At 43.1% G+C, this 15,839-nt stretch overlaps 1 protein-coding gene across 1 annotated transcript in view; it reads left to right on the top strand.

Moving 5' to 3' along the window:
- The window catches only part of LOC125514754 (uncharacterized), a 51,782-nt gene extending 40,725 nt beyond the window's left edge, over positions 1 to 11,057 (top strand). The window contains exons 2-7 of the mRNA XM_048680107.2: positions 6,913 to 7,397; positions 7,501 to 7,617; positions 8,186 to 8,293; positions 8,569 to 8,819; positions 9,595 to 10,373; positions 10,878 to 11,057. Coding sequence (XP_048536064.2) covers positions 6,913 to 7,397; positions 7,501 to 7,617; positions 8,186 to 8,293; positions 8,569 to 8,819; positions 9,595 to 9,598 — 965 coding nt within the window. The 3' untranslated portion in view covers positions 9,599 to 10,373; positions 10,878 to 11,057. The remainder of the gene's footprint in view (positions 1 to 6,912; positions 7,398 to 7,500; positions 7,618 to 8,185; positions 8,294 to 8,568; positions 8,820 to 9,594; positions 10,374 to 10,877) is intronic.
- Positions 11,058 to 15,839: the final 4,782 nt, after the last annotated feature.

Here is a 15,839-nt window from a genome sequence, read left to right as displayed (position 1 = left end):
TCCGGTCAATAACCAATAGCGGAACCTGGATGCTCATATTGGCTCCTACATATTCTACGAAGATCTTTATCGGTCAGACCGCATAACAACATACGTTGTTCCCTTTGTCATCGGTATGTTACTTGCCTGAGATTCGATCGTCGGTATCTCAATACCTAGTTCAATCTCGTTACCAGCAAGTCTCTTTACTCGTTGCGTAATACATCATCCCGCAACTAACTCATTAGGTGCAATGCTTGCAAGGCTTAAGTGATGTGCATTACTGAGTGGGCCCAGAGATACCTCTCCGACAATCGGAGTGACAAATCCTAATCTCAAAATACGCCAACCCAACAAGTACCTTCGGAGACACCTGTAGAGCACCTTTATAATCACCCAGTTACGTTGTGACATTTAGTAGCACACAAAGTGTTCCTCTGGTAAACGGGAGTTGCATAATCTCATAGTCATAGGAACATGTATAAGTCATGAAGAAAGCAATAGCAACAAACTAATCGATCAAGTGCTATGCTAACAGAATGGGTCAAGTCAATCACATAATTCTCTAATGATGTCACCCCGTTAATCAAATGACAACTCATGTCTATGGCTAGGAAACTTAACCATCATTGATTCAACGAGCTAGTCAAGTAGAGGCATACTAGTGACATATTGTTTGTCTATGTATTCACACATGTATTATGTTTCCGGTTAATACAATTCTAGCATGAATAATAAACATTTATCATGATACAAGGAAATAAAAAATAACTTTATTATTGCCTCTAGGGCATATTTCCTTCATAGCCATCATGCATCTTTGAAAGGTAGCAAGTGCATTACATAAACCAAAAGGCATACGTCTATAAGCAAAAGCACCAAAAGGGCAGGTAAAGGTAGTCTTTGATTGATCTTTGGCTGACACATGTATTTGAGAGAAACCAGAATAACCATCTAGAAAGCAAAAATGTGTATCTATACCTACTAATAAAGCAAGGTGTGTTTCGCCAATTTTTTCATCCATTCACCGCCGAAAATATATCTTTATATCCGAGGTGGTACTAAATTTTTGTGGTCCAACTGCTAGAAAAGAAAACAAAAGAGTTTTGTCCAGAATTTCATACATGGGCCGCACGTGCTAAGGCCCAGAAAAGCCCCAAATTTATATCTTGTGTACGCTGCTAGAGAACCTTATTTGTCGCACAGAGCCACATATAGTTGGAGCATCTCATCTGTCGCCCAATGTTGGGCCGGCCCATTTCCGTTTTTTCTGTGTGTTTTTTTATTTTTCAATTTTCCCTTCCAAGATATATTTTCCTTTTTCATAAATGTATTTTTGTAATTTTCCCAAATTTCGTTTCTTGTAATAATTTTCGTTAAATCTTAGAATTTCAAAATTTGTTCTATTTTTCAAAATTATTTGGAACTTTAAATTTATATTTTCGTTCATTTTTTCTCGAAATTAAAAAAATTCGCAATTTAACAAAATCTAAATTTTTTCGAGACATACAAAATAAATTTCATTTTAAAAATAATAGTAATTCGAAAAATATTTTTTTTGAAATGTTTACAAATTCAAAATAATGTTCATGATAAAAAACACATTTTCAAAAATGGTTTTGAAAGTTCAAAACCAGTTTCCATTTAAAAAATGTTTCACAAATTCGAAAAATGTCCGATTCTCCGCCTTAAAAATGTTCTTGTTTTCAAAAAATGTTTGTGAATTTAAAAAAATCTTCCTATTTCAAGTTTTTTGCCTTTTCCAGCAATTAACGTTCTTTCCAAAAAAATGCTGATATGTTTTAAGAAAAATCAGGAGGTAACCACAACCTCGATAAGGACGTGGACCTGAAGGGAAAAATAGGCACAAGTTGGGTAGTGGCCGTCACTCAGACCAACCCCACTACTATAAACATCTCGCAGACCAAACATGACCCACGAGAACACCACAACTCTCCGCTCTATGGCGCCACTGTTGTGGAGAACGTTTTGATGGACACATCAATTATCTCTCCCGATGCTTCTCGCAAAAAAATCTCTCCCGTTGCAACGCACGGGCATCTGTGCTAGTGTTTGGATAATCTTTCTAGCATTTGATCGATAAAAGGTAAGGGGTAATGATCCTTTTTAGCTGCCTTATTTAATTTGCGGAAATCAATTACCATCCTATAACCTGTAATAATTCTTTAAGGAATCAATTCATCTTTATCATTAGGAACAACAGTAATACCTCCCTTCTTAGGGACACAATGGACATGGCTTACCCACTGACTATCAGCAACGGGATAAATTATATCTGTCTCAAGGAGCTTTAATATTTCCTTTCTTACCACTTCTTTCATTTTAGGATTCAGCCGTGGTTGATGATCACAAACTGGTTTAGCATCTTCTTCCAAATTAATTTTATGTTGACATAGAGTGGGACTAATGCCCTTAAGATCATCAAGAGTATACCCAATAGAAGCACGGTGCTTCTTCAGAGTTTTCAATAATCTCTCTTCCTCATGCTCTGAAAGGTTAGCACTAATAATAATAGGATATATCTTTTTCTCATCAAGATAAGCATATTTAAGAGTATCAGGTAACGGTTTAAGCTCAAACACGGGATCACCCTTGGGTGGAGGGGGATCCCCTAGGATTTCAATAGGCAAATTTTTTTAGAATAGATTCCTGTTTAAAGAATACTTCATCTATTTCCCTTCTTTCATTCATAAACATATCATTTTCATGGTCTAACAAATATTGTTCTAAAGGATCACTAGGAGGTAAGACAATAGAAGCAAGACCAATAATTTCATCCTTACTAGGTAATTCTTCTTCACGGTGTTGTCTACTAAATTTAGAAAAATTAAATTCATGAGTCATATCATCTAAACCGATAGTAACAACATCCCTTTTGCAATCTATGGTAGCATTAACAGTGTTCATGAAAGGTCTACCAAATATAATAGGACAAAAACTATCTTGTGGGGAACCAAGAACAACAAAATTAGCAGGATATTTAGTTTTCCCACACAAGACTTCAACATCTCTAACAATTCCCATTGGTGAAATAGTATCTCTATTGGCAAGTTTAGTTGTGACATCAATATCTTCTATCTCAGCAGGTGCAATGTCATGCATAATTTCTTTGTATAAGGAATAAGGTATTGCACTAGCACTAGCACCCATATCACATAAGCCATGATAACAATGATCTCCTATTTTAACAGAAATAACAGGCATGCCTACCACCGGTCTTTTTTTATCTTTAGCACAAGGTTTAGCAATTCTAGCAGTTTCATCAAGGAAATGAATGACATGCCCATCAATATTATCAGACAAGAGATCTTTAACAATAGCAATATCAGGTTCAACTTTAATTTTCTCATGAGGTGTATAAGTTTTTATATTGCTTTTGCGAATCACGGTTGAAGCTTTAGCATGATCCTTTATCCTAACAGGGAAAGGTGGTTTCTCAACATATGCAGTAGGAACAATAGGATCATTATAAGTGACAATATTTTCTTCAACTTTAATAGATGCAGCTACTTTTACTTCTATGGGAGGATGATATTTAAACCACTTCTCCTTGGGGAGATCAACATAAGTAGCAAAAGATTCATAGAAAGAAGCTACTATCTCAGTTTTGCTATGACTAGGCGCCACCTCATCAGTTTTGCCTATGTGTCATGTCCATGTGGCAGTTTTTGCCCTAGGTTGTGAAGCAACCTATATTTTTGTCATTCCCAAAATTCCCAAAAAAATGTCATAAATTCTTTGGGTCATATCTTCGTCAAATATGTAAAAACCTTCCTTGCCTAGTTCAAAAATATTCATTTTCCTATTCTGTTCAAAACAATAGTTTGTGAAGGAAGTACCACTTTGGCATGTCCAAATAGTATCCATTTTCTACAGTGCTTTCCTATGCCCAAATAACCATCCTTCACCAAATGCCAGCTCAATCCATTCATTATTTTGAGCTCAGCTTCAACATTCGTATTTATGTCCAGTGTGGTACTTTGCAAAGCAAGTACCACCTAGGCTCCTCCTTTTGAGCTGAAAATTTGTGAAGACGGTCTTCTTAGTAACTGATCATCCTCAGCCAAAACTCACGCCCATTAGCGATGTACATTTCCCGAACCGCTAATCAAACACTTGGCTGCTAATTCATGTTTGAGCATCGATCGATCTCCTCATGAGAATCTTATGTTGTAATATTCTTACTAGCACCTACCTGGGGAGTTCCCAACCCACTAGACATGCCTAGGCCGCCCAAAACACATGGCAACGCCACGGTCACTCAGTGACCATGCGGCGGCCATGCGAGTTTACGCACTCTAGAGTTGGGGCCCCCGACCACCGCCCAAACCTCCACGTATCGCTACCAAACCATGTATTTATGATTAAATAGGTACTTATGTAACTAGAAATTATTTTTTGAAAAAATAAATAGCAAACTATGAGGCAGCTGCAGTTCAAATTTGACCCGCTTCCAACTGAATCGGCGGAAATTTGTCTTTTTCACGAGAGGTGGATCAAAACTTTTTACACCCAACCATTTTGTCAATTGTGCATTAAATATGTCCTAGTATTTTAGAAAATTGATTTGGTCCAATTTTTCAATAAATATATTGTAGGTCCTTCACAAAAAAACCTCCTTTGGGGCACTCGAAAAATGGAAAATGGCTTTTTCGTCCAAAGAAAATGAAAACTTCCTTAGGCAACATTGTTTGCCATTCCAATATGCACCCTTGTGCACAATATGAGATCATTTGAACAAACTATGCCATGAATGTGGCCATAAGATTGATCATTTGGCTTGAAAGCCATTGATCTCCATACGTGGTAGCTCGTTTCTGAGAACACTTTTTTAAAATAATTGTCGTATTACAAGTTTGTTATTTTTCCTGGGAACTTGGCCACATATGATGACACAATGCGAAGGTTTCCCAGTTTTTTGATTTTTTTTGAATTTTTTATGCCCGTTTCAAAATGCGGTCAAAACGGCGGGAATGACCGTTCCTAGCTAGTGGTTGAATCTTGGAATTTTTTTGGTGTTTCTCTGATTAAATAGATACTTATGTACCTAGAAATGATTTTTGGAAAAAATAAAGAGCAAACTACAAGGCAGCTACAGTTCAAATTTGACCCACTTCCAACTGAATCGGCGGAAATTTGTCTTTTTCACCAGAGGTGGATAAGAACTTTTGAAACACAACCATTTGGTCAATTGTGCATTAAATATGGCCTAGTATTTTAGAGAATTAATTTGGTCCAATTTTGCAACAATTATTTGGGAGGTCCTTCACAAAAAAACCCTCCTTTTGGGCACTCGAAAAATGGAAAATGGTTTTTTTGTCCAAAGAAAATGAAAACTTCTTTATGCAACATTGTTTGCCATTCCAATATGCACCCATGTGCACAATATGAGATCATTTGAGCAAACTATGCCATGAATGTGGCCATAAGATTGATCGTTTGTGTTGAAAGCCATTGATCTCCACACGTGATAGCTCGTTTCTGAGAACACTTTTTTAAAATAATTGACGTATTACAAGTTTGTTATTTTTCTTGGGAACTTGGCCACATATGATGACACAGTGCGAAGGTTTCCCAATTTTTTGATTTTTTTTGAATTTTTTATGCCCGTTTCAAAATGCGGTCAAAACGGCGGGAATGACCGTTCCTAGCTAGTGGTTGAATCTTGGAATTTTTTTGGTGTTTCTCTGATTAAATAGATACTTATGTACCTAGAAATGATTTTTGGAAAAAATAAAGAGCAAACTACAAGGCAGCTATAGTTCAAATTTGACCCACTTCCAGCTGAATCGGCGGAAATTTGTCTTTTTCACCAGAGGTGGATAAAAACTTTTGAAACCCAACCATTTGGTCAATTGTGCATTAAATATGGCCTAGTATTTTAGAAAATTGATTTGGTCCAATTTTTCAACAATTATTTGGGAGGTCCTTCACAAAAAAACCTCCTTTTGGGCACTCGAAAAATGGAAAATAGTTTTTTCGTCCAAAGAAAATGAAAACTTCCTTATGCAACATTGTTTGCCATTCCAATATGCACCCTTGTGCACAATATGAGATCATTTGAGCAAACTATGCCATGAATGTGGCCATAAGATTGATCGTTTGTCTTGAAAGCCATTGATCTCCACATGTGATAGCTCGTTTCTGAGAACACTTTTTTAAAATAATTTCCGTATTACAAGTTTGTTATTTTTCCTGGGAACTTGGCCACATATAATGACACAATGCGAAAGTTTCCCAATTTTTTGATTTTTTTGAATTTTTTATGCCTGTTTCAAAATGCGGTCAAAACGACGGGAATGACCGTTCCTAGCTAGTGGTTGAATCTTGGATTTTTTTGGTGTTTCTAATAGATACTTATGTACCTATAAATGATTTTTGGAAAAAATGAAGAGCAAACTATAAGGCAGCTACAGTTCAAATTTGACCCGCTTCCAACTGAATCGGTGAAAATTTGTCTTTTTCACGAGAGGAGGATCAAAACTTTTTACACCCAACCATTTGGTCAATTGTGCATTAAATATGGCCTAGTATTTTATAAAAATGATTTGGTCCAATTTTGCAACAATTATTTGGTAGATTCTTCACAAAAAAACCTCCTTTTAGGTACTCGAAAAATGATTAAAAATAACTAGAAAGATTAGAAATGCATATAAATTGGTACTTATCCATAAAATGTGTTCTAACTCTAGTGAAAATTTGTGGGGTGCCCTTTTGCAAAATATTTTTGATAGCTACTTCACAAAATCCCTCTATTTTTTAGTACTTGGAAACTATTTAAATCACTGATTTCTTGAACCAATCGAAACTCTTCCCACGGATCGATGACATGGCGCCCATCTGTCCATCCATCTCTCCATCCCACATCCATCCATCCATTTATCTACAGAAAAAATAAAAAAAATTGAAAAGAGATACCCCACCCGCAGCCCCTTCCTCCGTCTCATTCCCCTCGTCCCTGGCGGCGGCGCACCACTCGTATCTTCTCCACCAAACCCTACCCACCGACGCGAGCTCCTCTCCCCCGCACCACTCCTCGCCGCCGCCACCACCACCACCTACGGCGCCCGATCCCACCCTCCGGTGGCGCCGAGCTCACCACGGTGACCCCATCCCTCCGCTCCTTCCTCTCATCGGGCCAGATCGGGCGCGCGCATCCTCAAGTGGCCAAGCGCGACCCCCGATTCAGCCGAGGCCGCCGCCCGCCGACCCACCCCGTCCCTGATGCCTCACTCGGCGCCTTCCGCCGTAGGGCCGCCGCGCTCGCAACACCCTCGGCGCCGCACCTCCACCGCCACCTCCGCTGGCTCCTCGCCGACGCCCCCGCCTCGTGCACGAGCGGCCGGAGCACGCCGTCCACCCCGCGCACGCGGCGCTCGACGCGCTCGATGTCTTCGGTAATGGAAGCGCCCGGATCCCTCGGTTTCCTTATTTGGTTTTTTCCTCCATTGATTGGCTTAGCTTCACTGACTGACGGGGAACCGATTTGGGCGTTTGCAGATACGGTGCAGGACATCAAGGACCTGGAGCACCCCTACTCGCTGGAGCAGATACGGTGTGTGCTCTCCCAGGAGTCCGTCTCTGTCTCCCAGTAGTCCGTCTCCGTCTCCATATCCGGTACGTATACCTGCAAGAATGTGCTGCTCAAGGTTTCTAGTGATTATTAGGAGTTCGGTTTGGGGCTAGAAGGTGCTGCTCAAGGTTTCTAGTCCGTCTCCGTCTCAAGGTTTCTAGTGTTAATTTTCAATGTCAATTTACTTAGTTGCAGGCGTTCTCTCCTGCAGCATCTTGCACTCATCCACCTATGAGCCCTCCAATCTCTTCTTTATGATCCCCTTCCATCATAAGAAGCCAGAATCATTGTGGGTTTGTGGTGGAAATGTAGATTTACATTCATGATAAGATAATTAGCACAAATGGCCATTTCTCATCGATATCACAGTAGAGATTCAAAGTGTGATCTTGAAAGCACGCTGCATACAGAAACACAATGCTGAGTGCCTTTATTAAATAGATTAAAAATAAGTCGCGCGGGTTTGCTTGCTTGTTGGGATTATATTTCCCAGTAGCTTGCTGATCCTACATAACTTCATTCTGTATGCGGATCTGCGACCTTCATGATGCATTTACTTATTGCAAGCGAAGCATCCTATATTATTCTCATCCTATATTATTCTTATTGCAGGCCCGAGGTGTCTCCTCATCATCTACAACAAAGGATCCCCATTGCCCGCCACCAGCCTATAGCAGAGGATCCCCACTCTGTTGGGCACAACACGAACACCCAGAACAGGTAAACAACTGGTAGCATGTCCAGCATCATCTCCTATCTGCACTGTGCTCTGTCAATTTCTTCAGTCTGTATGTAATATAACTGCAGAACACATCTGAAACTTTGTATCCTATCTGCACTGGAGCCGCTGTCAGTTTCCCAGTAATTTTACCGACATTTAGCAGACTAAATTAATAAAACAAGAATGTTGGTTTATACTTGGTAACCCCATCTCTTGTCTCATTTTGGGGAGGAATTTCAGTAATAGCTGACAGAGTTCTGTTGTGCCGTAACAGATCATCAACATACACAACCAGTGGAACTGCTACAAAGCACCAGAAGAAGGCGAAGCAAAGAGGGCAAGATCACAGCATCTCTTCTCGGTGAGGAAATGCTCAGTCCTGCAGAACAACCGTGAAGCAGAAGTTAACTACGTGCTCGTCTGCGGGGTGCTTCTGGTGGTCTCGCTCTTCGAGCACTTCTGGAGGCTGCTCAAGTGGTTCGCCGTGGCGCACCATGGACGTCAACATACTCATGCTCATCGCAGGTACGACCAACACTTGCCACCTTCTGAACTATTCTGATGTTGATGTTCATTGTGGGCTGTACTGAAGTTTCCACACGCACGCACGCAGCATGTGTTTCATGTGACTTAGGCTTTGCCTTTTTTCTGACTAGATTCATAGTGTGCGTTCAATATATCAATATTATGCATCATGGTGTTTATCCTTAAATCCATGAATCTTTTGGGTCACCCCACTAGCCTGGCTACTTGCAGAGGAAGCCAAGAATAATAAATCTCATCCATTTTCTAAATATAAATAAACAAAAAAATGTCGTGCTAGGTGCAGAGCATAAGGTGCCCTGCTTGGCTCGTGTTGAATCTAGTTAGGCAGAGGAATCCTTGCTAATTCTGGCAAGTTTTTTGCTTTCACATCCGAGTTAAAGAAAACTGTAATTGATCTTACAAGTGGCTCAAAACGTAAGACTGCCTGATTCCATTTTAAGGTTGTCACTAACCTGGTAGTTTTATTTGGTGATGCAGTTTGTAAGTTAAAATGATGCCCAGGGTTCATGACATGTGTGATTTCTCTTGACATAGGTGCTCCTCCCATGCTATGTCTCTCTGTTGAATAGATGTCTCCCTGCTATGTCATGTGCAAACTAGCTTGCATTCCAACTGAAAAATGATTTGGTCCAATTTTGCAACAATTCTTTATATTATAGCTGTCTCCCATGATTCTGCTCGTATCCAACCATTGTGTTTGCTTTGTTTCAGTTTCATTTTCCTTGACTTTGTTGTTTAATGTATCTGCCTGCAGATAGACTGGGGTGATTCTGCACCAAGTCGGTCTTGTTGGGCACGATCCTGTTATGGAGAAGCTTAAGATTTCTGACACCATTGCTCCTATGTTCTCTGGAGATGCTGGCATGGCTGACCTATTGGTGGGACCAGATTGTGTCTGCTTCTGCCGGTGCAGGAGCTTCTTCCCCTGCGCCTCTATTGTCCGCATGTCTAGTTGATTGATTCCGCTTGCTTCCTACTGAATCGTTCAGACTTTGTAGCGCTCATGAGCCTTTTATGTTGCGCCTATGCTTGATCTATGAAGTGATACATCTGAAATTTCCTACATATCTTAGTTGTTGGGCCTAGTAGTTGCTGGTCCGTTCTTGTGCATTGGTTCTGCTCTGAGAGTCTATTTGTTACTTGCAATACTACTATTGATTTAACTAGATTTTGTAGCTTGTTGTCAAAACTTCAAACGACCTGAACTTGCGCAACGGTTCTAGTCCGAAAATCATCTGTATTCACAATGATATGTTAGCTTGTAGTCAAACTTGATCATGAGTATGTTAGCATGTAGTCAAACTTGAATATGAATTTGTATAGCTCTTTATTGTTCTCAACAGACTATATAGCTCTTTATTGTTCTCCACTTATTTGTACAGCCAATGATGCTTACTTAACTGTATAGCTCTTTATGTTTCTTTTCCAGGTATTCTATTTGTGCTCCACCCGAAATCTATTTTGCACTGCCAAGTTCTTGAAACAAAGCGCTCATTGCTCGACCATTTCTTTACTGAACTGGGAGCAACAGAGGCAAGATATTTTAAACAAGCTGAAGTCCTTTTGATTCTTGATTTCTAGCATACACATGCAACCTAATTGGTGTAGATATGATGTAGGTTCAGTGGTTACTATTTTTTGATGTGATGCATGTTACCTTCGGTTTTGTCTATGCCTTCTTTAGTATTTTGCCAGCTAACTAGTCTATTGGTCGTTTTGAAATATGAAGATGCACGCACTGTTGCTGGCAATCTAGCACATCATATTAGTCCTATCCCTTGTTTTGTCACTAGCATAGACTACAGTTTTATTAAAAGGGGGGCATATCATTTGCTCTATATAATAGTGCTGATTTTGTGCTGATATGAACTTACAACAGTATTACATTGTAGTGTTTTCTGCATGTTGTATCACTAGTTTCATGCTGCCTTCTCATTTGAACCTATTCTTCAACAGTATTACTTTGTTTGTATGATTGAGGGCAATTTACTTGGTTCTTTGATGGAGCACTAAAATTGCCTTCCTGTGATGTTGCAGGTGCCCAGTTTGTGCCGAAGGAGCTCCATGTTGAAGAAGATTGAAGACACATAGAGCTTGTAAATTCTGTAGCTGTTACACATAGAGCTCCATACTGATTCTGTTGTTACACATAGAGCTTGTAAAACAGTGATTGATGATGTATTATGTGTTATTTATAGAGTAGCTGCTCCATACTGATTTTGGCTGCTGTTATTTTAAGTACTACTTGTATTTTTTTGTCTGTGCCAATTTAAATATTGGCTATTTTTTTACTATGAAACTGAAATCTGAAGAATATGACCTTGAAAATTGGGACCCACTTACTAGAACCTGACAACTGGGACCGATTACCAGAACTTACAATTGGGACCCATCTCAATTGACCCATCTTAAAACAAGAAAAGAAAAATGTAATTATAAAAAAATCTGGAATTGTTGAGCCAAAAAGGCCATGGCCCAGAAAATAAAAAGGCTATAATGTTGGGCTAGGCCCATGAAATCGAAGAAAAATTGACAGGAAAAAATATTAAAAAGGCTGAATTAATGGGCTTGGCCCATCTAAAGCACCGAAATGGACCGGGCTGAATCTTGTGCCACATCAGCTTGCCACGCTGGATGCCTACGTGGCCTGGGGAGGCAGCTAGTGACCAAAACGCCACAGTAGGAATATTTTGGTCGTAAACGTCTTCGACCATTCCAGAAGAAAGGTTGCTATAGTCAGTTTATGACCGCCAGCTTTTGACCTTCTATTTTTGGTCACAAAAAGGCCGCAAATGAAAAACCATGACCTTTCAGTGACCAATAGTGGTGGTCACAAGTTGATATATTTCTTGTAGTGGGATTACTTTCCATAGTAACATGTGACAGTAAATTTCAGCACACTATATAAAATTTTCCTTACCAAATTCCACCTACCAAAGGCGCTTCACTCCCCGGCAATGGCGCCAGAAAAGAGTCTTGAAGACCCACAAGTATAGGGGATCTATCATAGTCCTTTCGATTAGTAAGAGTGTCGAACCCAACGAGGAGCAGAAGGAAATAATAAGCGGTTTCCAGCAAGGTATTCTCTGCAAGTACTAAAATAAGTGGTAACATATAGTTTTGTGATAGGATAAATTGTAACGAGCAACAAGTAACAAAAGTAAATAAAGTGCAGCAAGGTGGCCCAATCCTTTTTGTAGCAAAGGACAAGTGTCGGTGTCAAAACCGACGGATCTCGGGTAGGGTGTCCCGAACTGTGCGTCTAAGGCAGATGGTAACAGAAGCCAGGGGACACGATGTTTTACCCAGGTTCGGGCCCTCTTGATGGAGGTAAAACCCTATGTCCTGCTTGATTATTCTTGATGATATGAGTAGTGAGTTGATCTACCACGAGATCGGAGAGGCTAAACCCTAGAAGCTAGCCTATTGTATGATTGTATGTTATCCTACGGACTAAAACCCTTCGGTTTATATAGATACCGGAGAGGGCTAGGGTTACACAAGGTCAGTTACAAAGGAGGAGATATACATATCCGTATTGCCTAGCTTGCCTTCCATGCCAAATAGATTCCCATCCGGACACGGGACGAAGTCTTCAATCTTGTATCTTCATAGTCCAATAGTCCGGCCAAAGGATATAGTCCGGCTGTCCAGAGACCCCCTAATGCAAGACTCCCTCGGTAGCCCCTGAACCAGGCTTCAATGACGATGAGTCCAGCGCGCAGTGTTGTCTTCGGCATTGCAAGGCGGGTTCCTCCTCCGAATACACTACAGAAGAATTTGAATACAAGGATTGTGTTCGACCCTGCAAAATAAGTTCCACATACCACCGTAGAGAGAATAATATTTCCACAAATCCAATCTGCTGACACGTTTTGGCAGCATGTCATCATGCCATGGCCCAGTAATTATTCGAACCATTTTTCCTTAACCAGCCCCGCACATAATGTGAGGCGGTTTCTTGACACGTCTTGTCAAAGCAGAGATCGCGTTCCCCTTATTACGGGATTCTCATCAATACGGATGTGAGTAACCCAACCGCGCCATCAATTACGGCGCTTGGGGGATAAGCGAGTTTTACCAGGCTAGCGGGGGCGCATAGTTTAGTCCGCCCTTATAAAGGGATAAGATCTCACTTTTTTCTAACCACGCCTTCTTCCTCCTTGCTCATCCATTCTCGCGCACTCGAGCTCCAGCGCTCAAGTCCGCATCCTCCTCCTCAACTCTCTCCAAAACATGTCCGGAGCGGGAGGCAAGTGGATGGCCTCCTCCATCACAGAGGGGCACATCAAGAAGTTACGTGGAGCCAGATACTTAGCCGCGGACATCGTGCACCGGCTGCCAGCCGCGGGGCAGGTCATCCCTACCCCAGAACCTCGCGAGAGGGTGGTATTCCTCCCCCACTTCGTCCGTGGACTGGGGTTACCCCTCCATCCATTTGTCCGCGGCCTCATGTTCTATCATGGGCTGGACTTTCACGATCTGGCCCCGAACTTCATCCTCAACATCTCGGCATTCATCGTCGTGTGCGAGGCTTTCCTCCGCATCCGGCCCCACTTCGACCTATGGCTGAAGACCTTCAATATCAAGCCGAAGGTTGTAGGCGGCCAACAAGCGGAATGCGGTGGAGCCATGGTGGAAAAAATGCCCAACATTGCATGGCTCGAGGGCTCCTTCGTGGAGACCGTAAAGGGGTGGCAATCGGGGTGGTTCTACATCACCGAGCCACGCGACACCAACTGGGTGGCGGCCCCCGAGTTTCGATCCGGAATCCCCACGCGGCTCACTTCCTGGAAGGAGAAGGGCCTGTCCTGGGGCTCATCGGTGGAGCTGGACGGACTCCAGAAGTGTATCCGAAACATGACAAGCAAGAAACTTAAGCTTGTCAACATAGTCCAGGTCATGCTCTTCCGCCGGATCCTCCCGTGTCAACAACGGGATTTCAACTTATGGGAGTTCGACCCGGCCCAGCACCAGACTCTAAGCGAGCTCTTCGACACGATGCACAAAGACGTCTGGAGGGTGCTGTTCAAGGGTGCCGATGTCCCTCCCTCTCTCACCGAGGACCGCGGGCTAAGCGTGAAGCGCCCTGCAAATCCGGTAAGTTCTGTACATCTGATAGGATATTTATTTCCCATAGCTTAACCATGTGCGGGGTCTGAGCTCCCATGCCTTTAACAGGACTGGGTGGAGGCATCGGAGCAGATTGACTGTCCGCCCCCCTGCCCGAAGACACCGCGGACGCTCTCCTGACGGAGATGCTGACTCTGGCTCCTTATAAGGTGCCGGAGAAGACCAAGAAGAAGGCCAAGGGAACCCGAAAGAGTTCCCGGTGCCAGCTGGTATCGGACTTATCGTCCGATAACTCCGTGACGCACTCCTCCCATGAAGACAAGGAGGAAGATGAAGATGCTCCCCCTCCAGCCGGGGGAGACAAGAAAAGGATGGCCACCCTGACCGGGGAGGCCGGAGGGTCCAAGAAGGGAAGGACTCTTCTTCCAGACTGCTCCACCACCGCCGTCGAATGCGAAGACGAGTGGCTGCTCAGGGCCAAGCCGCTGGCGAAGTCGTAAGTATTCGGATACCAGAGTAACTCATAGCATACCTTTGTCGCACTGCTTCTCCTAACGTCGAATATGATTATGCAGACTGCCCCAAGCCCGTATCGACGTATCCTCGTCGGATGGCTCCTTGGATTCGTCGGATATGGATAGCGATAAACTTCCGACCACCTCCTCCCCTTGCACTACGGATAATGCTGAGGTATTGTATCAAGGGGCACCGAGCCGGGGGGAGACAGTCCCGGAGGTGCCTCGAGGCGACCTTCCGGACTCCAGGAGCAAAGGGAGCAAGGCTCCTGGGGGCTCTAAGTTCGGCTCTCAGCCGAACACCGCGCCGGAACCTCCAGTGGCTTCGGACTCGAGCAGGCGGCCCCCTTCCAAAAGGGGTAAGACGCCCGTGCCGGTGACCTCTGTCCATCCAGAGGCACCGGACAACCTGCTGGGAGCGCTTCGCAGCGCTTCCATCGATGAAGAGCACCGCGCTATTATGAGTGCGGTGATCAAGAAGATTCAGTCCGCCAAGAGCGGACTGACTGAAGCCTGTGCCAGCCTTCTAACAAGCTTTGAGGTAAGTATTTAAAATATAGGAAAAATATTACCGCATAGACAGTAGCCCCTGATGCTCTGTTTGGTGTTCACAAAGAAAAGCCAAATAGAGGATCAAATAATATATGCAGGAGTCTAATATAAGTATGTCTATATGCGTATGCAGGCTTCGCTGCTGACCTCTGCCGCACTGACTGCGGAGGTCGCCGTACTGAAGCAGGACCTCGAGGGGTCCGAGAAAGAGCTCGGCCTTGCTAAGAGGCAGCTCGAGGTAAGTAATACCTTGTCTAAAGATATATATATATATATATATATATATATATATATATAAAAGATGCGATTGCAAAATGACAGGATCATCATGAATTTGCCAGGGGCCACGACCGAAGTGGCGACCCTGAAGCAAGCGCTGTCCGAGGCCGAAAACAAAGCGGCCCAGGAGCGCACCGAGCGGGAAAAGCAAGAGGCACGGGTGGGCGAGGTGCAGCAAGAGCTCCAAGCTCTCGTGACGAAGCACGAGGCGTTGGAGCTTGACTCGAAGACGCGAGAGTCTGAGCTTGCCGCGGCCCTTGAGAGCGCAAAGAATGCCAAGGCTACATCCCACAAGGCCCTCCAGGAGATTGAGGTGATGAGGAAGATAGCGGCGGGTAAGGCATTCAATATGCAAAGCAAGCATATGAAAGTAAATTACTTGTTACTTACCCGAGTCTGGAGCTCTCCAGGAGCATTCGTAGATTTGCCCCGCAGCGTGTCGGATCCGCAAAGTTTTACCAGGCCGAGGAGGGAAGCTCGACAGAGAAGCTGTTCTGGTCTCAGTATACTAGGACCGAACACCCGATGCCTATGAGCGACCAGCTGAAGCTACTGGTCGAGCTGCACAAGGCGGCCGAAC

The sequence above is a fragment of the Triticum urartu genome, chromosome 6A (genome assembly GCF_056163025.1).
Source record: "Triticum urartu cultivar PI428250 chromosome 6A, HENAU_Tu73, whole genome shotgun sequence".
NCBI classification, from domain to species: Eukaryota; Viridiplantae; Streptophyta; class Magnoliopsida; order Poales; family Poaceae; genus Triticum; species Triticum urartu.
Note: the sequence above shows the minus strand (reverse complement) of the source record. Positions and strands in the feature narration are given on the sequence as shown.